The sequence below is a fragment of the Microcaecilia unicolor genome, chromosome 5 (assembly GCF_901765095.1).
Source record: "Microcaecilia unicolor chromosome 5, aMicUni1.1, whole genome shotgun sequence".
Taxonomy (NCBI): domain Eukaryota; kingdom Metazoa; phylum Chordata; class Amphibia; order Gymnophiona; family Siphonopidae; genus Microcaecilia; species Microcaecilia unicolor.
The window spans coordinates 151,904,046-151,929,826 of NC_044035.1; the positions used below are offsets into that span (position 1 = coordinate 151,904,046).

At 42.4% G+C, this 25,781-nt stretch overlaps 1 protein-coding gene across 1 annotated transcript in view; it reads left to right on the forward strand.

Moving 5' to 3' along the window:
* The window catches only part of LOC115470349 (microsomal triglyceride transfer protein-like), a 135,418-nt gene that overhangs the window by 83,707 nt on the left and 25,930 nt on the right, over window positions 1–25,781 (forward strand). Inside the window, exons 10-15 of the mRNA XM_030203425.1 lie at window positions 2,957–3,064; window positions 8,523–8,735; window positions 9,152–9,363; window positions 14,072–14,169; window positions 16,162–16,283; window positions 23,533–23,757. Coding sequence (XP_030059285.1) covers window positions 2,957–3,064; window positions 8,523–8,735; window positions 9,152–9,363; window positions 14,072–14,169; window positions 16,162–16,283; window positions 23,533–23,757 — 978 coding nt within the window. The remainder of the gene's footprint in view (window positions 1–2,956; window positions 3,065–8,522; window positions 8,736–9,151; window positions 9,364–14,071; window positions 14,170–16,161; window positions 16,284–23,532; window positions 23,758–25,781) is intronic.

The window sequence follows — 25,781 nt, forward strand, 5'->3', positions numbered from 1 at the left end:
CTTCCCAGGGCACATTCCCAATAATAATGTCACCCACCATCCCTTGAGAGATCTTCACTGAAAAAAATCCCCTCTTAGGGCCATTAGAAGCATATAACGTCAGTGAGGTCAGCTTCCACTCGTCTGTCTTTCACATTGTCCTACTTTCCTCATCTCTCCCACTCCTCTGCAATACTAAAAAGATACACTTTTTCACCAGAATGGCAACTGCCCTCCTCTTTGACCAGTCAAAAGAGTAGTGAACTTGTCCCCACTCTCCTCGTTGTTGCTTCTCCAATTCAGCTTCAGTCAGCTGAATTTCCTGCAAAATAACAATGTACACCGCCAAGTCTCTCAGATGTTTAAGCACTCACTTCTTAAGAGGGTGATTGAGACTCTCTACATTCCAAGTTACAATTTAAATTTCCCTCCTACCATAAATATTTATATGTTCCCCTCCACTCTCTCCTTCTCTACTCCCCTCTCCACAGTCCCAACTCAATCTTCACTCAACAACCCCTCCCCCCTCCCAACGCTCAAGAATACTCCCCATATCCAGTATTTAGGACCAGATACGTCCCAATGGCCCATCCCCCCTCCGTCCACCACTACCTATCTATCTCATCATCATATCCACTATTCACGCCCCTTCCCTCCCCCTCTTTAAAGTCCTTCCAAAGCTTCAGTCTTGTCTCTATATAACCCCATGCACACCCTTTACCAGGTTAGTCCTTGAATGCAGTCACTTGCTGGTATTGATCATACACATGGCCTGTAAAAAAGAAATCTCACTTTATGCTTCTAGTCATGAAATTCCTGGCTCATAGGATGTCTCTCGACTTCTTGCAAAGTTAGTGGTCTCCGAATACCCCTTGCTGTCCTTCCAATGTGCTTCTGTGTTGAGGGAGGCCCCATATTGCTGCCTAATTCCGCTCTGCTCCACTGCAGCCACTACTGAGTTTCCATAGCTTCTGGAGTGTGTTTCCATCTGTGCTGTGTCAATGTTTTAGATCCTTGGCACTGAAATTTGCTTACACCTCAGGGTTCCATATCTTTACTTTGCCCCACCTTATCAGTCTTTAGGGCCCAGTTCGGCTCACTATTATGTTAATGTGCATAGCCCAGCAACTTTATAAATGCTTGGATTTCCTTTTATGACTGCAAAAAGCACCTTTCTCTGTCCACAGTTACAACTAATATAGCCGGGTCCCAGATTCCTGCCCTTGACCCACATGTACTGTATGTAAGGCCCATTGTTGTTGTCACAACTCTTTCTGTTTGCATAGGGTTTCAGTCCTTAAGTCTGGAAAAATCCTCACTGTGACATTGTCTTATTAGCAGGCTTTTGTTGTCTTGCCACCTGAAGTACATGCTATACCTCTGGGAACCGGACAAGCTTGACCACAAAAGTCCTCGGAGGCAAACCTGGGCTTGGTTTAAGATGCATGTCACGATGTGCACGTTCTATTTTGTAAGGAGGGTTGCCAGAGAGTTAGGGAAGCAAGTCTCTAATAGAGTTTTAATGTACTGTACTAGATAGCTCTGCTCCAGACTCTCTGGAACTCCCTCTATCCGCAGATTCGACCTCCTCTAATGATTGTCTTCACTACTTTTCTGGCTGGTAGGGTCATTTCTCACTCATCATCTACCTTTCCCATTATACAAATTGCCCTACCTTCCTCATCTCTTTTTCACCAGAATGGCAATCCCCTCCTCTTTGACCTTCTAAAAGAGTAGTTAACATGTCTCCACTCTCCTTGTTGTAGCTTCTCCAATTCAGCTTCAGTCAGCTGAACTTCCTGCAAAATTGTAGTGTCCACCACCAAATCTCTCAATGTTTAAGCAACTCACTTCTTGAGAGGGTGATTCAGACCCCCTACATTCCAAGTTCCAGTTTCTCTGCCACTCCAACAAGTTGTGTCTGCAGGGATCCCAGGAGTTCCCGGTCCCTGTCTTGTTCCACCGCAGTTTCATGGATTTTGCCTTCCATGTCTTCAAGTCTCTCCAATAGGGCATCAATTTTGTTACTAATTTTGGTAACCACCAAATCCATGATTTCATTTTTAGCCTCATGGAGTTCTAGCAGAACCTGTGTAAGAGATGGTTCAGTTGGAGTGTCCCCATTAGTCTGTGGTTGCAGCAACTTTGTTGGTCTCGAACTTCTGGCTCCCTCTCGTTCAGCTACAGGCGTCAGTTTCCCGGCCTTGCCGGCATACATTTCTTTAACCATTGGGGTTGTCTTCGGCTTCAGCGCTCTGGGCATATTTATGCACAGTAAGTACTCTCCTCACCCCCAGTCATCTATTACTGGTCTTCTCTAATGTTCTCATTTCACAGGGCTAGCACTGCTGGGGGGAAAAAGGTGAAGGGGATGCAGAGCAATTTTTATATGCATCTGCTACCTTTTTTTAAAATGCTGTTTGAGGTGGTTTTGAACACCAGAGCACAGTTCTCCCCTCAACCCCAGCTACAGGCGAGCAGTTAGCTGACAGTTCTGTGCTTGATGTAAGTGGTGACGGGAATATTTTTGGAACTATACTGTACTTCTGTTGGAAAGTTGGAAATGCACGTATACATTTAAAGTTCACATAAACAATGTCTAGAACATGCCTCCTTCAAATCTCTCCGTGTAGCAACTATACCCATGTAAGTGTTGGCTTTTCTGGGATCACAGCTTACACTTCTATGTGAATCAGCTTTTTACAGGGGGAAATTGTGTCTTAGTTTTCTAAAATGTCCTCCTAAATCTTGTAAAGAAAACAGTTTATGACAGTATCTGCCTTTTAAAACAGCTGGTGTGACCATAATAAGAGAATTTTTGTAGAGAGAGACATGCCCTTTTTTTTTTTTAACAGTGTAGTGTCTTGAGTGAATGATGTGGTCGATAGAGGGACGGACTAGGGAAATGAGAATTTGTAATGAGAAAACTACCTCACCTTTGGCTTCTTGTCCTGTTTTTCACCATTTCTTCACCCAGGAAAAGCTGTCTGAGCTGGTGACCGACCCCTCACTGATGGAAAGTGGGATTGTCATAATTGGGGCTATTGTTCGCAATATGTGTCAAATGAAGCTCTGTGACTTGAAGGTTGGTTTCCCGGAAGTTTCATTTTCCAAGATGCTCAGTATATGTTAAGATTCGTAATTTGAATCATATCATCTAGTTTTCTGTGCCATTGAATATGTAATAATGGTGGTACATGAGTGCATTCAGAGAACCCCACAAGGAGAAGCGGGGCAGTGGAGAAAAGAGTGCTCAAAATGTATATCAATTGTAAAAATGTTACTACATGTCCCAAGATGTTTGATTGGAGACATAACACCAAAATGGACTCAGTGAAAACCATCCACTTGGAAATGGACCCAACATGGTCCGTGTTTGGCTAACACGCTTTCATCAAGAATCCAGTATCTGTTCCAGCAAAGATAGCACTGTAGTTTATTTATTTATTTATTATTACATTTGTATCCCGCGCTTTCCCACTCAAAGCAGGTTCAATGCAGCTTACATAGTAAAGGAATACAGAATATTGTTAGAGAGGGTAAAAGTTAATTATACCAGAATAATAGACGAGATGAGTAGGTAGAAAAAGGCAATGGAGAGGGGAGTAAGGTGAGAGATGGAGTGTGGGTCAATGTCGTTATCATGGGGGTATGTGTTAGGAAGATGGTTCATAACATTAATCTGGATCGTTACCACAAAAGCACAGTATGTAGGTGTCTCCATTCTACTGGAGCAATAAAACGTGGCACAATGTGCACACAGCTTTCTTCTGATGCAAAACCAAATCACTGTTTTGTCTCCACTCAAACATCTTGGCTTATTGCAGTGATCATTCCCACCCATTTTACTTTCTGTTTGGTTTGTGTGGGAGTGCTTGGTTTTCCCTGTTTTTGGACTACATGTCTCAATCAAAGAATGATTAGGGTTCTTAAATACTCATGGTAGAACAGATGTTGTTAATAGACCTTTACTATGGAAAGGTTGATAGAATGTAGTGTTGGATATCAATCACAAGAAACATCAGTATGGTAATTTTCTCTTTATTTGAGTGGAGTGTATTCGCTTGATGTAAAAAAAAAAAACCCTGATGCCTAATACTTTAGTGCAATGGGCTGAGAACTTGGGGAACTGAGTTCAATTCCCATGTGGCTGCTTGTGACTCTGGGTAAGTCACTTAACTCTTCATTACCCCAGGTACAAAAACTTAGATTGTGAGTCCACTAGGAACAGAGAAAGTACTGCATATAATAGATGTAAACCGCTTTGGTTGTACCACAGAAAGGTGGTATATCAAATCTATGACCCTTTACCCTCCATTGTCCTAGGTACAAAATAAGTACCTGTCTATAATATGTAAACTCAATATCTAATACAAGAATGGAGGAGATATATATAGAATATCATCAGCACAGTTCTCCGACCTGAAAATGTATTTCTTTAATTATTTCATTAAGAGTTGTTGCCTCAAGAAGCCTCGGGCTCTAATTTACATAGAGCTCACAGAGGCTGGATTGCTTCATCATCGGCAACAACCCACTAGAGAAAGTAGCCACAGCCCAACAAATATTCACAAAATAATATTTTTCTTTTTTTCTCTTTTTCTCTATTCTTCTATTTTTTATATATTGTGATGGGCATTTTCAAAAAATTAGCATATAGTAGCTACTTAGCTTTCACTTAGTCCAGTCCTTCTTGCAATGATACAACTCATTGCAAGAAGGACTGGACTAAGTGAAAGCTAAGTAGCTACTATATGCTAATTTTTTTGAAAATTGCCCATCACAATATATAAAAAATAGAAGAATAGAGGAAAAAAGAGAAAAAAGAAAAATATTATTTTGTGAATATTTGTTGGGCTGTGGCTACTTTCTCTAGTGGGTTGTTGCCGATGATGAAGCAATCCAGCCTCTGTGAGCTCTATGTAAATTAGAGCCCGAGGCTTCTTGAGGCAACAACTCTTAATGAAATAATTAAAGAAATACATTTTCAGGTCGGAGAACTGTGCTGATGATATTCTATATATCTCCTCCATTCTTGTATTAGATATTGAGTTTAAAGGAAGAAGGAGATTTCCTTTGGTATTGTTTATAATATGTAAACTTCCTTGATTGTAACCACATAAAGCAGTATATCAAATCCCATTCCCCTTTACTTATTGGGGCAAACATTTATATCTAAAATATAAATCAAACCAAATAGCATAATTGTACACACACACATATAAGTATAGATATATAGATATGTGTGGAGGGGCATAATTGATTGGGGACAAACCATCTCTGAGGGCGCCCATCTCTGAGGATGTCCCCGCGAAGGGGTGGGGCATCCCGTATTATGAAACAAAATGGGCGTCCATCGTTTGTTTTGATAATACGGTCGGAGACGCCCAAATCTCAACATTTAGGTCAACCTTAGAGATGGTCGACCTAAATGTTGAGATGGTCGACTTTAGAGATGGGCGACCTCGGTTTTCGCCGATATGGAAACCGAGGACGCCCATCTCAAAACGACCAAATCCAAGGCATTTGGTCATGTGAGGAGCCAGCATTCATAGTGCACTGGTCCCCCTCACCATGCCAGAACACCAACCGGGCACCCTAGGGGGCACTGCAGTGGACCTCACAAATTGCTCCTAGGTGCATAGCTCCCTTACCTTGGGTGCTGAGCCCCCCAAAACCCACTCCCCACAACTGTACAACAGTACCATAGCAGTTATGGGTGAAGGTGAGCACCTACATGTGGGTACAGTGGGTTTCAGGTGGGTTTTGGAGGGCTCACATTTACCACCACAAGTGTAACAGGTAGTGGGGGGATGGGCCTGGGTCCGCCTCCCTAAAGTGCACTGCACCCATTAAAAACTGCTCCAGGGTCTTGCATACTGCTGTCAGGGAGCTGGGTATGACATTTGAGGCTGGCATAGAGGCTGAAACAAATATTTAAAAAGGTTTTTTTTAGGGTGGGAGGGGATTGGTGACCACTGGGTAGTAAGGGGAGGTCATCCCTGATTCCCTCCAGTGGTCATCTGGTCAGTTCGGGACCTTTTTGAGGCTTGGTCGTGAAAAAAAAGGGACCAAGTAAAGTTGGTCAAATGCTCATCAGGGATGCCCTTCTTTTTTCCATTATCGGCCGAGGACGCCCATCTGTTAAGCACGCTCCTGTCCTGCCTTCGGTACACTGCCGACACCCCCCCCCCCCCCCCCCCCCCCCCCGGGAACTCTTGGTCATCCCCCGCGACGGAAAGCCAGTTGAGGACGCCCAAAATTGGCTTTTGATTATGCCGATTTGGGCAACCCTGAAAGAAGGACGCCCATCTCCCAATTTGTGTCGGATGATGGGTGCCCTTCTCTTTCGAAAATGCCCCTGATAGATATATATAAAATACATTTAAGTTAAACATATATACTGCCATACTGCACACATATTTTTGAACACTAATATGCAGTGTCGAAAAGCACACATTTATTTGAATAGATATGTAAAGTAAACAAATCAAATTGAAACCACATACACAACCACGATTTTACGTACAAGCTTTATCTACTGTATATTTGTATAAATAACAAGTTTTAGATGAATACACATAGATAAAGCAGTTGCACCAACCCAAATTTCCAGTGGTCACAGATAGCGGTAAATCCAGTGGCATATTTAACCCCATTTTCCCCAAATCATGACCAAACATTTTATGCAAATCTCAATACGTACACAGGTAAATTTTGACTATAATTGTCTTACTGACAATTCTATTAAACAATAACTCATCACAAAATTCAAGAGGACTATCAGTTTAAGCACAACAGTTCTTATTTCATTTACCATTACTCCCTCATTTGGGCCATAACAATCCAATGCCAATGTTTAATTTTTGAAAGCAAATAAAATTACTTATCTTACTGACTGATATCTGCTTATTCAGATTTAATTCTCCAGCTGGCTGGGTGGGGTCCCAGTCCAAATTTTCACATCGTAGCAGGTCTTGGCGGAGAGATCAATGATGTTGAGTTGGCCAGCCATCATCACAACTGTTGACAGTTAAACCAAACTGCATGGTTTGCTGTGAGGAAACAACTGTGCAGATAGGCTGAAGATAGGACCCGAAGTGGTGAACTGGATTAGGAACTGGTTGACGGGCAGATGCCAGAGGGTGGTGGTAAATGGAGTTCGCTCGGAGGAGAGAAAGGTGAGTAGTGGAGTGCCTCAGGGATCGGTGCTGGGGCCGATTCTATTCAATATATTTGTGAGTGATATTGCCGAAGGCTTACAAGGTAAAGTTTGCCTTTTTGTGGATGACACCAAGATTTGCAACAGAGTGGACACCCCGGAGGGAGTGGAAAGCATGAAAAAAGATCTGCGGAAGCTAGAAGAATGGTCTAACGTTTGGCAATTAAAATTCAATGCAAAGAAATGCAAAGTGATGCACTTAGGGAGTAGAAATCCACGGGAGACGTATGTGTTAGGCGGTGAGAGTCTGAGAGGTACGGACGGGGAGAGGGATCTTGGGGTGATAGTATCTGAGGACCTGAAGGCGATGAAACAGTGTGACAAGGCTGTGGCCTTAGCTAAGAGATTGCTAGGCTGTATAGAGAGAGGTGTGACCAGCAGAAGAAAAGAGGTTTTAATACCCCTGTATAAGTCGGTGGTGAGGCCCCACCTGGAGTATTGTGTTCAGTTTTGGAGACCGTATCTTGTGAAGGATGTTAAAAATATGGAAGCGGTGCAAAGAAAAGCTACGAGAATGGTATGGGATTTGCGTTACAAGACGTATGAGGAGAGACTTGCTAACCTGAACATGTATTCCCTGGAGGAAAGGAGAAACGGGTGATATGATACAGACGTTCAAATATTTGAAAGGTATTAATCTGCAAATGAACTTTTTTCCGGAGAGGGGGAAGGCGGTAGAACTAGAGGACATGAAATGAGATTGAAGGGGGGCAGACTCAAGAAAAATGTCAGGAAGTATTTTTTCACGGAGAGAGTGGTGGATGCTTGGAATGCCCTCCCGTGGGAGGTGGTGGAGAGGAAAACGGTAACGGAATTCAAACATGCGTGGGATAAACATAAAGGAATCCTCCTCAGAAGGAAGGGATCCCCAGAAGCTTAGCCGGTGGTGGGAGGCAAGGCTGGTAGTTGGGAGGTGGGGATAGTGCTGTGCAGATTTATACGGTCTGTGCCAGAGCCGGTGGTGGGAGGCGGGGCTGGTGGTTGGGAGGCGGGGATAGTGCTGGGCAGACTTATACGGTCTGTGCCCTGAAAAAGACAGGTACAAATCAAGGTAAGATATACACCAAAAATGGCACATGTGAGTTTATCTTGTTGGGCAGACTGGGTGGACCGTGCAGGTCTTTTTCTGCCGTCATCTACTATGTTACTATGTTACTATGATACCAAACTCACTGAGATCTATATTAGAAACCATATCTAGGGTTGAATTAGTTTTGTTTTGTTTTTTTTGTTTTTTTATAAAGGTTTCAAATCCATGGTCTTTCATTGCTGAAACTTTCAGGATCTGTTTAAATGTATCATATATTCTATCATTACACAGGAAGTGGAATATGCAAAGGCAACCCTGGTGGAGGGCCTGAAACAGGCAAATGAGGTATCAGAGAAAAAGATTTACCTGTTGTCCCTGAAGAATGCACAGCTGCCGGAAACCATCCCTCTTCTGCTTGAGTATGCGGAGAATGGCCCTGGAGTATTATCAGGCATAGCGCTGTCTGCTCTGCAGAGCTTTCCATCTGAGTACATTACCAACAAGGTATAGTCTAGCTATCTCTCTTCTTCTGCCCTGAATTAATTTTGTGCCTGAGTGGGATGCTGCCTGTTTCTCTTTCTGTCCTTGTGCGATCACCTTGGCATATCCTTGCCAGTCTGTCAGCTCATCTCATGGTCTAACTGTTGGCTGTCATAGTTTGAGCTGGCTTCTCATTTTGCCTTCGGTACTTCTGGAGACATTGTTGAGAAGACAGTTCAAGAGACTCCAGAATAAAATTTGTGGTATTTATGTTGTGCCACTCACACCCTCAGTTGCAAAATGAAGACAGAAGGGAGACATTTGGAGGAAATCCAAAATAACTGACATATTTTTTTACAGTTTCCTTTACTTCTTTGAGTTAAGATAGACCAGCAGCTATGAAGTCAGAGTAATGATTTAATCTGTTCCAACTGTACAAGGTGAAAAAGGCCCTGAGGAGAATTTTCCACCAGACCCAGAGAAAGTATGAAAGAACCTCTCGTCTAGCAGCTGCAGAAATCTTGTTAGTCAAAGATCCTTTGCACATGGACGTCATCAACATTCTGTTGGCCCTTGACAAAATGGATGCTGAAATCTCAAGGCTTTTGCTTGCTAAAATCCAAATTATTCAACATTCCCAGGATCAAGTAAGGTAAAAGAAAATGGAGGATTGTTCAGATGCACTGAGAACCTTTTCCTAGCTCCTTCCTTTAATCCCCACACTTTTTTCTCTTCCTGTGATCTCTGCTTCCGATTTTATGCACTGCAAGTCCATATAGGTATTCAAAGGTCTTTGCCTTGACAGTCTGGGGGAATGTCTGTGAAAAGGGACTTTTCTTAGGGTATTTCGTAGATAAAGTATAGAACTTGGGTTCCTTCTGCCAGTCACTATGGGAGCACATTTGTCTGTCTGTTTATTTCATTTTTTTCTCAGTTTTTGTATCCTACCTCAATCCCAAAGACAGGGAGAGATAAACTAACATACAGCAGTCAATACCTTTATAATCAAATCAAAACTAAGGCAAAAAATAAACTAAATAAGCAAATCCTTTTTTAAATAGCCATTGCTATCTGCAGTGAAGACAGGCACTTTCCCTCTCATTCTATAACTGGGCACCTAAATTTAAGCACCATCAACCTAATTCTATAAAAGTCAACAAAAATTATGCATGAAATTTAATTGATTAATGAGCTAATTAGCACCAATAATTGTCTTTTTAACAAGCAATTATTGGCATTAATAACATTTAATTGCCATTTATGTGCTGAAAATTAGATGTAGGGTCCGCGCCTAAAAGTTGCACGTGATCTGAAAAAGGGGGCGCAGAGATGGGAGGATCATGGGCTTAGCAGGGGCATTCCTAAAATGAACATGCTTTGTTGTAGAATAACAGGGATACACGTCTAATTTAGTTGTGTACATTGGCACCACATTTCAGTTGGTGCAAATGGCTGCACTTAAAGTTAGGCGCAATGCCCGGGTGTAAGCGCTATTCTGTAAACTGCGCCTAACTTTTTAGCACGGCTTATATAATAATGCTTTTTTTTTGCACCGATTTTTTGGGCACCATATACAGAATCTAGCTCCATTTGTCTGCTTATATTATGAATATTCACACTTATGTAGGTACATGTACACTTGTGCATATCAGTGTTAGCCACATGCTCTGACCTATTCTATAAATGACGTGCGCAACTTGCTTTGCATATAAATGCAAGGGAGCATTCACAGGGGAGGAGCATGGGCAGGACCAACATTTATATGCATAACTTACAGAATGCTGTAAGTTATGCTCTAAAGCAGGGGTTTTCTCAACCCAGTGCTCTGGACATACCAAGCCAGTTAGGTTTTCAGGATGGCCACAATGAATATCCATGAGATAGATTTACAGAAAATTGAGTTAGTGCATGCAAATGTATCTCATGAACATTCATTGTTGATATCTCGAAAACCAGACTGGCTTGGTGTGTCCTGAGGACTAGAACGGGTAGACTTGAATTGCTTATTTACCCTTTCCAAAAGTACTAGGACTAGGGGACACACAAAGAAACTACTAAGTAGTAAATTTAAAACAAACTGGAGGAAATATTTCTTCACGCAATGTATTAATTAAACTCTGGACTTTGTGGTCAGAAGCAGTTAGCTTAGCAGGGTTTTTAAAAAGTTTGGATTATTTCCTAAAACAAAAGTCCATAAGTCATTATTAAGATGGACTTGGGAAAATGCACTGTGTATTTCTAGGATAAGCAACATAAAATCTGTTTTACTCTTTTGGGATCTTGCCAGGTGCTTGTGACCTGGATTGGCTAATGTTGGAAACAGAATACTGGGCTTGTTGGACCTTCGGTATGTCTATCCTTATGGGTTGAGAACCCCTGCTCTAAAGTAATGAATTTAGGCATGTGTGATCCTGCCTGCTATTGGCATGGCATAAGTGTGTAGATTGCCAACTTGCGTTAGTACTCTGTGATGGAATCTGGGTGCTCAGATGCCATTCTAGAATTAGTGTTTAGCCAGCCTCTAGGCCAGCCATTCCCAAACCAGTCCTTGGAGCACACCTAGTCCCATTGGGTTTTCAGGATATCCACAAAGAGTATTCATGAGTTAGATTTGCATACAGTTGAGGCAGTGCATACAAATCTATCTCATGCATATTCATTGTGGATATCCTGAAAATTCGATGCGACTAGGTGTACCCCGAGGACTAGGTTGGGAATAGCAGTTCTAGGCACCTAACTTGTGGCGCCCACTTATTGAATTGTTTTCTTTAGGCCTTGATTGATATATTGTAGCCTGTTTACAGAGAAATGACCCACCTTAGTTTCCTTTCAGAAGTAGTGACTTCACAGTATTTGTGATTACAGTGGTCATTTATTTTGTAGCTGATTTATGTGCGGTGTTGCCTCCTGACCCCAACCTGCACGGGCCCGCTGGAGTGTCACAAATTGTAACCTGGCATAAAATAGGTGTTCTATTCATGCTTTCAATGGGACGTGGAATGACAATCCTCAGCTGGGCTGGTTTACCCAGGCAAATCACTTTTGAAAACTGCCTTCATGTTGGCCTAGTCAAATGAGTCATCCTTCCTGTAGGAAATCTAACCTTGGAAAATACATTTCATAAGGTCATGTAGACTATTAAGAAATGGAGGCTTCAGGATTACAGGATCCTTGGAACACCTAAAGATGGGTCAGAAAACTACAGTAGATTATTTTTTGGATCCAGACCTTAGAGTGGAGCCAGTTAATCAGAACTGTTGGGCTTATCAGGTGCTAGTGCCCGACCAGACCACATGAAAAGAGAAAGAAGGGATGAGCAGGCTATAAAAAAGGACAAGTAAAATAAAAGCTAAAGTGTTTGGGTCAGGGGCATAGCCAGACCTGAAGGTGGGAGGGGGCCAGAGCCCATGGTGGGGGGGGGCACATTTTGGTCCGCCGCCCCTCTCTGCCTCGCTGTTCCCCCTCTGCTGTCTCACTGCCCTGCTTCTCTCCCACTACTGCCGCTGTTAACATATCTTGGCTGGCGGGGGTCCCCAATCCCCACCAGCTGAAGGACCACCGCCACAAATACCTTGGCTGACGAGGGTCCCCAACCCTTGCCAGCTGAAGCCTTCATCCAGCGCTGGTCTCTGGCACCACCGCATTGCCTGCACTGCTCTCTCTTCCCCTCATGTCCAGCATGCTCCTTTTACTGAAACTGAGCATGCTCAGTTTCACTAAATGGAGCTTGCCGGATGTGAGGGGAAGAGAGAGCAGGGCAGGCAAATCAGTGGCACCAGAAAACAACACTGGACGAAGGCTTCAGCAGGTGGGGGTTGGAGACCCCCGCCAGCAGAACCAGGGGCCCAGAGCAAATGTTTTGGGGGGGCAGGCCCCCGTGGCCCCATGTTTCTATGCAATTGGTTTGGGGCTCTTCAGCTTGGAAAAAAAACAACTGAGGGGAGATATGATAGAAGTTTGAGATTCTGAGTGGAATGGAATGGGTAGACATAAGTCGCTTGTTTACTCTTTCCAAAAGTACAAGGACTAGAGAGCCCGCAATGATGTTACTACGTAATACATTTAAAATATATCGGAGAAAATATTTCTGAACTCCAATTAAGCTTTGAAATCCATTGCCAGAGAATGTGTTAAAATCCGTTAGCATAGCAGGCATTAAAAAAGTTTAGACAAATTCCTGGAAGAAAACTCCATAAACCATTATAAAAATGGATTTAGGGAGCACCTACTGTTTATTCCTGGGATAAGCAGCATGGACTCTATTTACTCTTTGGGATTATGCCGGATACTTGTGATTTCGATTGTTCACTGGGCATTCCTATGCATGATATGTTTTACCAATAAAAAAGGACTTTTACAACGGTGTTGTCTTTGATTTTGTAGTTTGGACCTATCCTCTTTATTTCCTGCTCATCTTTGGTGATACTTGCCTGTTGTGTTTTTTCCTATGAGAGAACATCACAGCAGTGGGTAGAGAGGTTAAAAATAGGCAAAGAAAAACACGTAGTAGCACAAAATGCAGAATAAACATCTAAGAAAAACAGCATGGAGTAAAGAGTATTGTGAGAATAAAAGATGAAATAGGCGAGACGTAAAGAAAGAAGGAGAGATGGAGAATGAGGTCACAGAGATTCAACAACGCGGCAAACGTTCTAAAAATAATGATATATGATAAAAAGTAAGGTATAGATATTTGAGTGAGTAGAAATGAGAGATTGGAAGGACCTTGATGCTGCTTATCAATGCATTGAACAGAACTATACATACACAGGCTGGTTAATGCATTTTAATCCTGAAACAGCATGAGACCTGTTCCTGAATATTTGAGCAGCTACGTTTTACAGCTACTTGGCCAGTGGAAATTTAAAAAAAAATCATTCTTAGTTAGATACCACATGCTTGGCATCCTTGAACTGAAAGATCTAGGTTGGTGAGTCAGCATATTAGAAAATGGAGACAGATTCTCTTCTGAATACTCGTGAGACCTTCATCAGGGGCACTTTAGTGTGTACATTATGTTTGTGTGTTGAGTGGGGGGGGGGGGGGGAGGTGTTTTCCTAATCAGTACCCAAATCTGAATGTGAGGTAGAGACACATCTTTGAATTTCCATAGATTCCTGAGTGGTTAAGGGGCTTCACCCTCTGTCTCCATCTGGTGGGATAATGGATCCTGAACCTTAGGACTAGGAGTTCTATACCTCCTTGACTTACCTATTTCCTTTTGCTTCATCTTTCCAAATTCTTTTTATCTTCCAGCTATTTTAACCAGATACTGCTATAGCTTTGATTTCAATCACCTCTCTGAAGCTGATGGTGTTTTAATATTTGGGACTCAGTTTGTGCTTTACCAAATTTTTTAGGAAGGTTATCCAGGACATTTTGAAAGACCCATGGCTAAACAATTACAGCCTCTTCTCTAGGACTGGTAAATCCTCTGCCTTTTCTGGACTCTTGGCAGGTAATTAAAAGAATGACTTGTTTCTTTAATATAAAAGCTTTGCTGACATGTTTATGAAAATTAGTCCTTTTAAGAACAAAGTTAAAATAACGTATAGACCAATGCGCAGTAGTGTTCAGAACTAGATCAGTGAACCCTCGGACTAAATCATTCTACTTGAGGAGCTATGTTGAATTTAAGCATTTTGACCCTAGTGAGCAGACCCAATGCATCATGATTCTAGGGTCCAAATTAAGGAGAGCCAAAAGGTGCAATGGGAGCACAAGCACCTCAGTATTGCACAAATGTGACATGCACGTCAGGGGAACTGGTAGGATGCATGAATTCAGATCCTGCTGTTGTGCTTCTCTTTGTGACTTTAGCAGTTTACACAACTGGAGAACATCAATTATTCTTTTTCCCCCCTTTTCATTTAAATGCTCTAACATGCATATGTTTGACTGCCATCAACTTGAATATCCAAACTTTCCATGTAGCTTGTGTTCTCTTGTGGGGGAAATAAAGATCACAGGTTGATTCAGGATTATACAGGGATTTTCTTCTTAAGATGTTCCAAACAGAACCAAAGTGTTAGATTGTTATTCATTTGATTCCCAGAAAAGCATCTGAAAGGGTCATAGTGAGTATTGGGGAGGAAGGGGAGGGGGGTGTTTTCTTTCTATTTTTCTTTGATTATTGGAAGTACATCGCAACCCCCTTTACCCTTTCTAGGTTGATGCTCAAACTAGTATGAGGGCAGACAAATTTGATATCCATCCTCCTATGCCAAAATTTTGTAATGTAGTATATGTCTGACTGTTCATCACTGATGAGGTGATAAATCATCTCACCCTTATTTTCCATATAGGTGCGCATTTAAATAGATTAATTTAAAAGTGCCACCCCCTTAAACTCTGATTACTAGAATCAGAAGACTGTATAAGAATGCAGGTCTGGGGTGATCATGTGCATAATGAATTTTAGGTTTTATAGTATCAGACCCATAACTCCCCTAACCTGGGACAACAGTTATCTACCCCCCCCCCCCCCCCCCCCCCCCCCCCCCACCCCCCCCCCCCACCACCACTGTGGTGGCCCTACCATTAGACCACCTGAGGCGGCACTATCCAAGAGTGGCACTCTCCCTTTCCCGCCTCAATCCTCTTCCCCACATTTACCTTATTTCTTTCTTTTCCAAAAGGCGAGTGGCAGCAGCAGTGGCAGCGAAACCCATAGGCTGCCCTGCCGCTGGCACCGGCCTCTTCTCCCTACTGCAGTCCGCCTCGTGACATAACTTCCTGTTTCCTCAGAGGTGGGACATGCATTAAAGTGAAGAGGCCAGTGACAGCAGTACCATGGCAGGTAGCGTATGGGAATCACTGCCGCTGTTTGGAAAAGAAAAATAAGATAAATGTGGGGGAGGGTTGAGGAGGGAAGGAGACGATGCCAGGCCGGACGCAGTCGGATGCAGAGATGGTGGTGGCATCTCAGCCCTTCCTCGGGGGAAATATTGCCTTGGGCTGCATCTAGAGTCCTGGGTGCCCCCTTCTCTCTTTCACTTGGAGCTCACCGTTCCTGGGTTATATGCCGGAATTAAAGTACCACAGTTCAAACTGATTCTGCCATGATAAATCCCCTTCACATTAAGCTGTGTGCAAAATGCAACTCTTTTATGCACTTTTCTGATATACACTTTAACTTGCTGAACAGTAAGCTTTCTTGATGAAGAAACATGGAATAAATAAAAAAGCATGAAGATATTCAGTCTTAACTCTTCTCGTTCCCACCTCTGTGCTAAGATCCCCTGTCTCTGGTGATCTGAAAAGGTGAGATCACTTGGAAAATCCTGCATTCTAGAAGCTAATGTGTGCACAGCAATCGCTATGTGCATTCAAATCTGTAAGGTTGGTAGTCAGGAGGAAGAACTAGGGCATTCATTACAACATGAACTGTTCACTACTGTATGTATGATGTGAGGACATATCTGGCTTCAACCTATGTCTTTCTTTTCAGTCTCAGAGGACATGCTGTCTACTTACGGCTTAGAGCTGCTCTTCACTGAGACTGGACTCATGAGACAGAGTGTTTCAGACGTCACCTTATTCAGTCACAATCACAGACTTCAAGTTTCACAGGTTTGTTATGGAATTTCTGGAGCAATGCCTCCAAATAAGTTAGTTTTGCACATACCATAACAGTGATGAGCCTCACTCCTAAGCCCTAGGGTATTTGGAGTATGATCTCAGTCTCCGACATGTACCGCTAACACTTGCTATATTACTTGTATACCCCCAGTGTCACAAAACGTTTAGCCACCCACCTGGGATCAACCCTGTGGCCACTTACTTAGAGGGTCTATCCCCAGCACAGCTCAGGTCCACCAGCTCTACACTAGCACCCTCCTCCCACTGACTGGGTCCCAACCGCCTCTGGGCGAATCTTCCTCTCTCAAATTATCCCCAGTGATTTCCAGGTTACTGGGGCCACACTCCCAGTGGTCCCACTGTTCCTAGAAAGCATTCACAGACCCAACACACAAACCACTAGGATTCTTGACAATCAGAGGCAATAAACTAAAATTGTTTATTGTCATAAAAAATATTGAACAGTGAACCATAAAAATAGATGGAACAAAACAACACAAATAACAGGTAACTAAATATGGATCAATTATAAAACTAAACATTTGTTTACTAGCTGAGTACAAACCTGCCAAGTCTCCCGCATTCAGCGGGAGATTCCAACTGGTGGGACAGTCTCCCACTGAGATTGAATTGCTGTTTTTCTCATCGCTGCTTCTCCTGGCAAATAACAACAAAATTAAAAAAGCACGGGGCCGTAGCAGCTTTCAGGCATGTGCTTTCGGTTCTGCTGGTCCTGTGCCCCCAGAACTTGAAGTTGACATCAGCGGGGGCACAGGACCAGCAGAGCTGACAGTGCGTGCCTGAAGGCTGCTGCAGCCCCGCGTCTTTTTATTTTTGTCGCGGCTGCTGCAGAGATTGCATGGAAACAGGAGGGAGACGGATGAAATGAAACAAGTTGAAGCCAATAGGTTCATTTTTATCTGTTTCCCCTTCACAACAAAGCAAGCAAACCTATGAGCTGCTGTATCCACGTTGTCATTCTTTATTGTTGGTAGGATTTTTTATTTAATCTCACTTATATTTTCAAACATGCTGGCTTGTGCAGTATATAGATGTACATAAAGGAAGTATAATAAGGGAATAACTTTTCATAGGTAGAGTAGTAATTTGTTTTAGAAATTGTAATCAGTGCGTGATTTGGAGGGGTTGGTTATGGGGACACTGTTATATTTGTGCAAAGATTTTTTTTTCTAAAGGTAAAGGACCTCTAAAACAGACATCATGTTATGAGAATCAGGTGCTCAACATTCAGAGTTTCTATCTATCTATTTATTTATTTATTTACTTATTTATATCATTTATATCTATCATTAAACATGAATTGGGTTGAAACCTGGGAACATTTAAAATCTTTTTTTTCCTTATGTCTACATCAAAAGAAAAAGATGACAAGAGGTAGAGTGGGCAGACTGGCCACATCACTGCAGGTGTTAACTAAAGAAGCAACTGTCAGTTCTCTCTAACAGCTTTATTTTTCAATCATTTGTATTGATGGTTAAATGCCACACACTTCCAATACTTAACAAAGCATCATAAACATACTCCAATAAACAGTTGTCCATTTCAACAGAGTCCACACCATCATAACATTGTTTCTCCCATTTCCCCCCACCCCCTCCCATACCCCTATTCGACTTTTAACATGAAAACTTATCCTGGCTGAGGCCTCTCGATTATACAACACTCTGCCTTAGAGATACACACCAATTCCTGCAGCGGACTAACCAAGCTCCAGAGGCCCACTGAGTGTCTTTACTCTTATGACCTCCAGTGAGCATTTAGTATCTCTAGCAAACACAAGCCACTGTTCGTTAGTCCAAGTTCTCTCGGTAGGACATCCGGGCTACTGTCAAGGTCATACCCTTCCAAGTATCAGGGAACATCCACCCCCAAAAAGAGTGGGGGGGGGGGGGGGGGGCGTCGCCCGACTGACAGTCAGGGTACCCTTCTTGAGAAAGGCCGCCGCATGGCTGCGCCCACATCTCCATCCAATAACGACCAGGATTATACTGTATAGAATAATTGACACACATCCTGTCCAATCTCCCTGGACCCAGTAGACTAGCCTAGTATGGGGAGATTAAAGAGAGGCCAACAGCCACTGCCGGCTTGTGGATCCCAAACCTAACCCCCTCCCTTCTAAACCCTCTCTCTTCAACCCCCCCCCCCCCCCTCTAACAGCTTTAAACATAAACATGCACCACCTGTTGGCCAAACTAGAGAAATGCACTTCAAGAAATAATGCAGTTTTACAGGCTTAAAAACCCACTGTTTTGTCACACCTACATTCTGTATATCGTGCTTAGAATTACGCGTGGAAATCATAGGACCCTGTTTATAAAGGCGTGCTTGTGTTTTTAGCGCTAACCATGTAAATGCCTATAATATTTCTATGGGCGTCTACAGAGTTAGCACGTGCTGAAAACATTAGCTCACCTTTGTAAACAGGGCCCCAAGTGTATTCCATAACAGTGCTGTCAGCGTTGTGAAAGTGCAGGGTTATAGAATATACCTGCTCTGCACCTAGGCACTTGGCGTAATTCCTTGTGACTAAATATAGTTGCACAGATGGGCGATAACTGTATTCTATAATCCGCACAAAAATATTTAAGAATACACTTAGGCGGAAATGTTTTCTGCATGGATTTTCCAGGCGCCATATATAGAATCTAGCCTATAGTGCGATAGAGAGATTCCTTCTGGAGTTCATAAGAGATAGGCATGTATAGGCAACCTTTTGTGCTGGAAAATTCTTTAACTGAATTAAATTTATATTTTTATAACCCATACTTTTAACTGAAAAGGTTGTACAAGATGAGATGTATATATTTTAAGAAATGTTACAAACTACATCACATAACAACCCTCCCCCACAATCCCACCCATCACAGTCCCAAAGATCCAAAAATACAGACTAAAAAGCCATGCTTTTGACTGGCAACAAAACGATATATAATTGGACAAACTTTTCAACTCAATGGGAAGCTTACACAAAATCGGCACCGCACCTGAAGAACATTGTGACCGAGAGCTCATTAATAGAAATTCTCTAGCTGAAGGAAGTTGAAGATCATGAACATACCTAGAACACAAGCGAAGCTGACTGTGTGGACATAAGCCTTGAGGCATTCATGCTTCTGTATCCATCTCCTGAAATGATGAAGTCTCCCACTTCCGGGTGCATCAGCAGCGACAGTGCTCAATCACAACATAGCAGCAAGAGCCAACTCCGTCGTGTACCTGTGCTAACGGGGGACCCCAACCCCCGGCAGCCGGAGTCCTCTTCTCAGCTGCCACAGCGTTGCTTGCTGAATGATCTGATCGAGTTTCTGTGCGTGCGTCTGACATCAGACGCACGCACAGAAACTTATCAGACCATTCAGCAAGCAACGCCGGAGCAGATGAGAAGAGGACTTTGCCTGTCGGGGGTTGGGGTCCCCCGTCAGCACAGGTACACGATGGCGGCTGGGGAGGGTTTTCGGCGGAAAGGGGGGGTCAAGAGGGTCGCGGCAGGGGGCTCCAGGGGTCAGTAACGCGGTGGGGGGGTGTTGAAATCGGAGGGAGGGGGAGTCTGTAACTCGGTGGGAGGGGCATGAGGGGGCCTTGAACTGGAAGGGAGGGAGGGGGGAGGGGTGTGGGTCTCGGAGGGGACAGAGCGAGACAGCGAGGGAGGGTGGGGGTTTACCTTGCTAGCGCCCGCTTCATTGCCTACCGAAATGGGCCTTTTTTACTAGTAGACTAATAAATCATAATAACAATAAATCTTGGGTACACCCACCTTCAAACTATGCGCCATTGCATTTTGGTGCTATTTTTATTTTATTTTATTTTATTTACTTATTTATTGGGATTTATTAACCGCCTTTATGAAGAGATTCACTCAGGGCAGTGTAAAGCAGGTACAGTTGAACATAAAACTTAAAAATTTGTTAACAGCGTAACAATAGTAAAATAGCCAAGTATAAACATAAATACAATAAATGAGGTAAACTTGAAAACAGTAAATTGAAACCTAATAATAGAACTAATGTGAAACAGTTTCAAAAATATACACATTTAACAGCACTAGAATTCAAGTACCAGAGATATAATACTATATTTATTGTTTATTATAATATAATGAACTATATATAATACAATATATAGTATTATATATATACTAGGAAAAAATGCCCGTTTCTGAGCGGAATGAAACGGGCGCTAGCAAGGGGCCCCCTCCCTCCGTCCCTCGAAGCTACTTGCCTTGTTCGCTGTGGGCCGTTTCGGCCGTCGAGTGTCAATAGCTCCGCCCTCGACGTCATGACGTTTTGACGCGAGGGCGGTGCGGACACTCCAGGGCACACCGGATATCTCGGGCGCCTCAACTTCCGTGGAGGCTTCAGAACGTTGGGGTTGCCTTTTATATATATAGAAGATAGTTTTTTAATTGTTAGCATAATACTAATGAAACATCTAATAAGCATGCATTAGAACATTCAACTAATATAGCTATGATGCTAATGGTTTTCTATAATACATCTTACCATATAGCTGAGGGATCAAGTGCAGATATATGATGGGATAATTAGATGGTTAGCTAAACTCAAGGAACTGATCTAAGTTACAGTGTGTGTAGCAAGCTAGTCCTGGTGCAGAATGAGTTTATATAATAGCATTTAGCCAGAATAGTGGCATGCACGTACATATGTGTACACATACATGCAGGTATGCTGGTATGGTCATGTTGTTGTCTGCACCCATACGTTGGTTCCTTTTCTTTATAGAATTTACCCCTTAATTGTATTTGCCAAATAAGTGAGTTTTCTTGAAGGTGAGGGAGGCAGGTCTCTCCTGAGTTGGGATGCTGCCTATTTCCTTCCTGCCTCCACCTCTCCCCCCTTCAATCTCTGTAACATCGGTCAGGAATACAGCATCAGAGGGTGCACGCACAAAGAATGTTAAACTGATAAATGCTAACAAATGGTCTCTCATGATCGTCTCTCATGATCATGAGAGACCTTAATGCACGTTCAAGTTATCTACACATTTTGAAGGGGAAAGACTGGTTGTTTGAGGAATAAATGATAATCTTTAACTGTTTGTATCTCTTTTTATTTATTTATTGCATTTGTATCCCACATTTTCCCACCGTATGGTAGGTTCAATGTGGCTTACATATTGCTAAAAAGGCGGTTACAAAATTTAGATTTGTAGAAGTCTAGTACATAATACAGAAGTACAATAAACCCTTAGGTTGATATATTAGCATATTTATTTGTTTGTTTCTTACATTTGTATCCCACATTTTCCCACCTATTTGCAGGCTCAATGTGGCTTACATAGTACCATAAAGGCGTTCGCCAATTCTGGTATAAACAGTTATACAGTGATGTTGTGGTAGAATGAGATTCATGTGGAACAGACATATTAGGGAATCATATAGAGGAAAAGTTACGTTATGTCCATTACGTGCTTTGGTTTTGTAGTGTTGCAGGGTTCAGGCATTTAAGTTGGGTTGGTAGGGTATGCCTTTTTGAACAGGTAAGTTTTTAGTGATTTCTGGAAGTTTAGATGGTTATACGTTGTTTTCACGGCTTTTGGTAATGCGTTCCATAGTTGTGTGCTTATGTAGGAAAAGCTGGATGCATGAGTTGATTTGTATTTGAGTCCTTTGCAGCTTGGGTAGTGGAGGTTTAGATATGTTCGTGTTGATCCAGTTGTATTTCTGATTGGTAGGTTGATGAGGTCTGTCATGTATCCCGGGGCCTCGCCGTAGATGATTTTATGAACCAGGGTGCAGATTTTGAAAGTAATATGTTCTTTGATTGGGAGCCAGTGCAATTTTTCTTGGAGGAGTTTGGCGCTTTTGAATCACATTTTTTCCAAATATAAGCCTGGCTGCCGTGTTTTGAGCGGTCTGAAGTTTCTTTATGAGTTGTTCTTTGCATCCCGCATAAATTCCATTGCAGTAATATATATGGCTTAGAACCATTGATTGTATCAAGTTGCGAAATGTTTCCCTCAGGAAGAATGGTTTCACGCGTTTGAGTTTCCACATTGAGTGGAACATTTTCTTTGTTGTAGATTTCACATGGCTATCTAGTGTAAGGTTGTGGTCGATTGTAACGCTGAGGATTTTCAGGCTGTCTGAGATGGGGAGGGTGTAATCTGGGGTGTTTATATTTGTGGGGTTGTTCGCGTTGTATTGGGATGAGAGGATGAGACATTGTGTTTTTTCTGTATTTAGTTTTAGTTGAAATGCATTTGCCCATGTGAGAGAGGTTAATATTATTCTTTTCCATTTCTGAACTTTACGTGATGTATGGTGGTGTGGGATTAGGCAGATCCATGGGGGGGGGGGGGGGGGAGTCTTCTTCAAAAGATGTTTTTTTCTGAATTGTAGGTAGTTTTCTGTGAGTTTCAGGTCTTTTGAAGAGAATAGACTAATATAGGGTCCTTTTGCAAAGGCGCACTTTAGCATGTGTTAAAAGTAAGCACATTCTAAACATTAGTCACCCATATATTTCTATGGGCATTGCTAGCATTTAGTGCACGCTAATGATTAGTGCGCCCTAAAACACGCAAGCGCATCTTTGTAAAAGTACCCCTAAATTTCCAATTTTTTCCCTGACCTGGCCCCGGTTCATCCAATTAAAGTTCGTACTCACTTCCAGTGGTGGACAGAGCCAAAAAGAGTAGGACAGTGGTTCCCAAACCTGGTCCTGGAGGCACCCCAGACAGTCAGTTTTTCAAAGTGTCCACAATAGATATTCAGGAGAGGGTTTTGTATGCAGCGGAGGCAGTGCATGGAAATGGATATTCATTGCGGATATCCTGAAAACCTGACTGGTTGGGGTGCCTCTAGGACCAGATTTGGGAAAAACTGGATTAGAGCAAAGCTGAATAGGTAGTTAAAAGAGGAACAAAATATTGAAACAGAAGAGTTCTCACATGCATAATATTGAGAATTTATCATGGAAAAAATAATGGTACTTTTTTACTATTGCTTCAAAATGAAAGCTTTCACTTATTTGGAGCATGAAATCTGCTTATATCGGAAAGGTAAAAGGCTCCTTCAGTGTCTTAATTTACTCTCTAAGAAAACATATTAGGGAAATAAACATGGACACAATGTTTGTGGGCTCTTAGTTTGGCTGTAGGTGCAGAGTTGTGTGTGCAAATGCTTGAATGCTGTACATTGCCGTGAAAATGCTCCTTGGCCTGCTCCATGCATGATAGACCATCTCTCCTTGTTTTTGAGGTTTCCTTTGAAGTTCAAGGCCTGGAATTTCTGATGGAAAGCTTGGCTGAAGGGGATGAAAGCCAGGATGCCACGGCTGGGATGTCTGTCATTCTCTTGGATGTCCAGTTGCGTCCAGTTGTTTTTTTCCATGGGTATACAGATCTATTGACTAAAATCTTTTCAAGCACTGGAGAACCTATCAGCATATTCAAAGGAAACATCCTGCTGATTGATCATCTACAGGTAAAAGCACAGTCTGAAATTGATAGCATGACATAATCGAGTTTTTAATTGTATCATTTGATTATTCATCCAGATTGCAAGTGAAATGTATGTGCACCCAAAAGAAATCCTTGATTTAATAACAAACAGAGTGGCCATTTTACTAAGCCTCATAAGCGCCTACATATACCTAACGCGCGCAAAAATGGAGTTACCGCCTGACTGTTGCGTGGCTCTCATGGCAGTTTCATTTTTGGCGTGCGTCCGATACACGTGCCCCCCCCCCCCCAAATGTTATTTTCGGACACAAGCAAGTCATTATCACCTGGTTACCGTGTGAGAATTTACTGCTAGGTCAATGGCTGGCGGTAAGGTCGCAGACCCAAAATGTACGCATGGCAATTTTGATTTTGCCGCATGTCCATTTTCGCCAAAAATTTAAAAAAGGCCTTTTTTTACAGGCGTGCTGAAAAATGGATCAGCGCGCACACAAAACCTGCGCCTAAACCATCGCAAGCCATTTTCAGCACACCTTAGTAAAAAGATCCCAGAATCTTCTGCAGTGGAATGGTGACATGTTAAGAGTAATTTATAAGGGGGAGCCTAGTCTAAGCCTGATTCTTTTAAAGTGAATTTTATAACGAGAAATACATGCCTACTTGTCTTTCTGAAATACTAACATAAGTGACAGAAATCATGCCTATATTACATGCGGGGACATTTGCACTTGCCCTGGAGCAAATGTAAATGTCTGTGCCTATAATTGTTAAGTACACATATAGATTAGTGAATCTTATAAACTATGTTCATACTTTCAAACTCCACCCCTGTACATACCTACCGAAAAGTATACACCATCATATAAAAACATGTACTTTTATGCCATTCATAATTTGGTAAAAGGCCACATGCACATGAAAATTACTTTATGTTTAAATATCTTTATTGGAATGGGATGATCCAAAGCAGACACAAAATAATAATACAGCAAAGTGAAACATATATAACCATTATTGAAGAAACAATAATGTGCCTCTAGCAGCTAGTCAACAGAAGGGACCATGCTACTGTATTATAACAATTCCAGAATACAAACCCTCTCCTGCAACCCCACCCCCACCCCCCTAACTCCTCCCCCCACCAAGCACATTACAGATTCAAGATCTGGCTACAGGCTCTTGGAGGCAGAGTAGACCAAATATTCTCCCAAATGCACTGAAAGCGAAGACCCGCAGGGGAGCCAATGTCTTGAATCTCTATCTGCTCCATACGCACTGAGTCAACATATTGCTGCACCATGTCTGCGTAACAGGAGGCAAGGGTGACAGCCACCAGAATTCTTTTTAACCATCAGCACTGACCGCAGCAGGAAACCTCACATGCCTCTGGGTACTGCACCTTGAATACTGTGTTCAATTCTGGTCACCGCATCTCTAAAAAGATAAAGTGGAATTAGAAAAGGTACAGAGAAGGGCGATGAAAATGATAAAGGGGATGGGACGACTTCCCTATGAGGAAAGGCTGAAGCAGCTAGGGCTCTTCAGCTTGGAGAAAATACGACTGAGGAGAGATATAATAGAGGTCTATAAAATAATGAGTGGAGTGGAACAGGTAGATGTGAATCACTTGTTTACTCTTTTCAAAAATACTAGAACTAGGGGGCATGAAATGAAGCTATAAAATAGTAAATTTAAAACGAATCAGAGAAATGTTTTCTTCACTCAACATGCAATTAAACTCTGGAATTAGTTACCAGAGAACATAGTATAAGCGGTTAGCTTAGCAGGGCTTAAAAAAGGTTTGGCTTTTAACAATCTAGCCACAAGCATTTACACCAGCATATTTGCACTGCTATGCTGGCATTCTGTGAACAAAAGTAGGTGCCTACTTTCCTTTACAGAACAGGTTCCAGATAGGTGCCTTCTTGGCACCTAAAAGGAAAAGTCCATAGACCATTATTAAAATGGGCTTGTGAAAAATCTACTGCTTATTTCTAGGACAAGCAGCATAAAATGTATTGTACTTTTTTGGAATCTTGCCAGGTA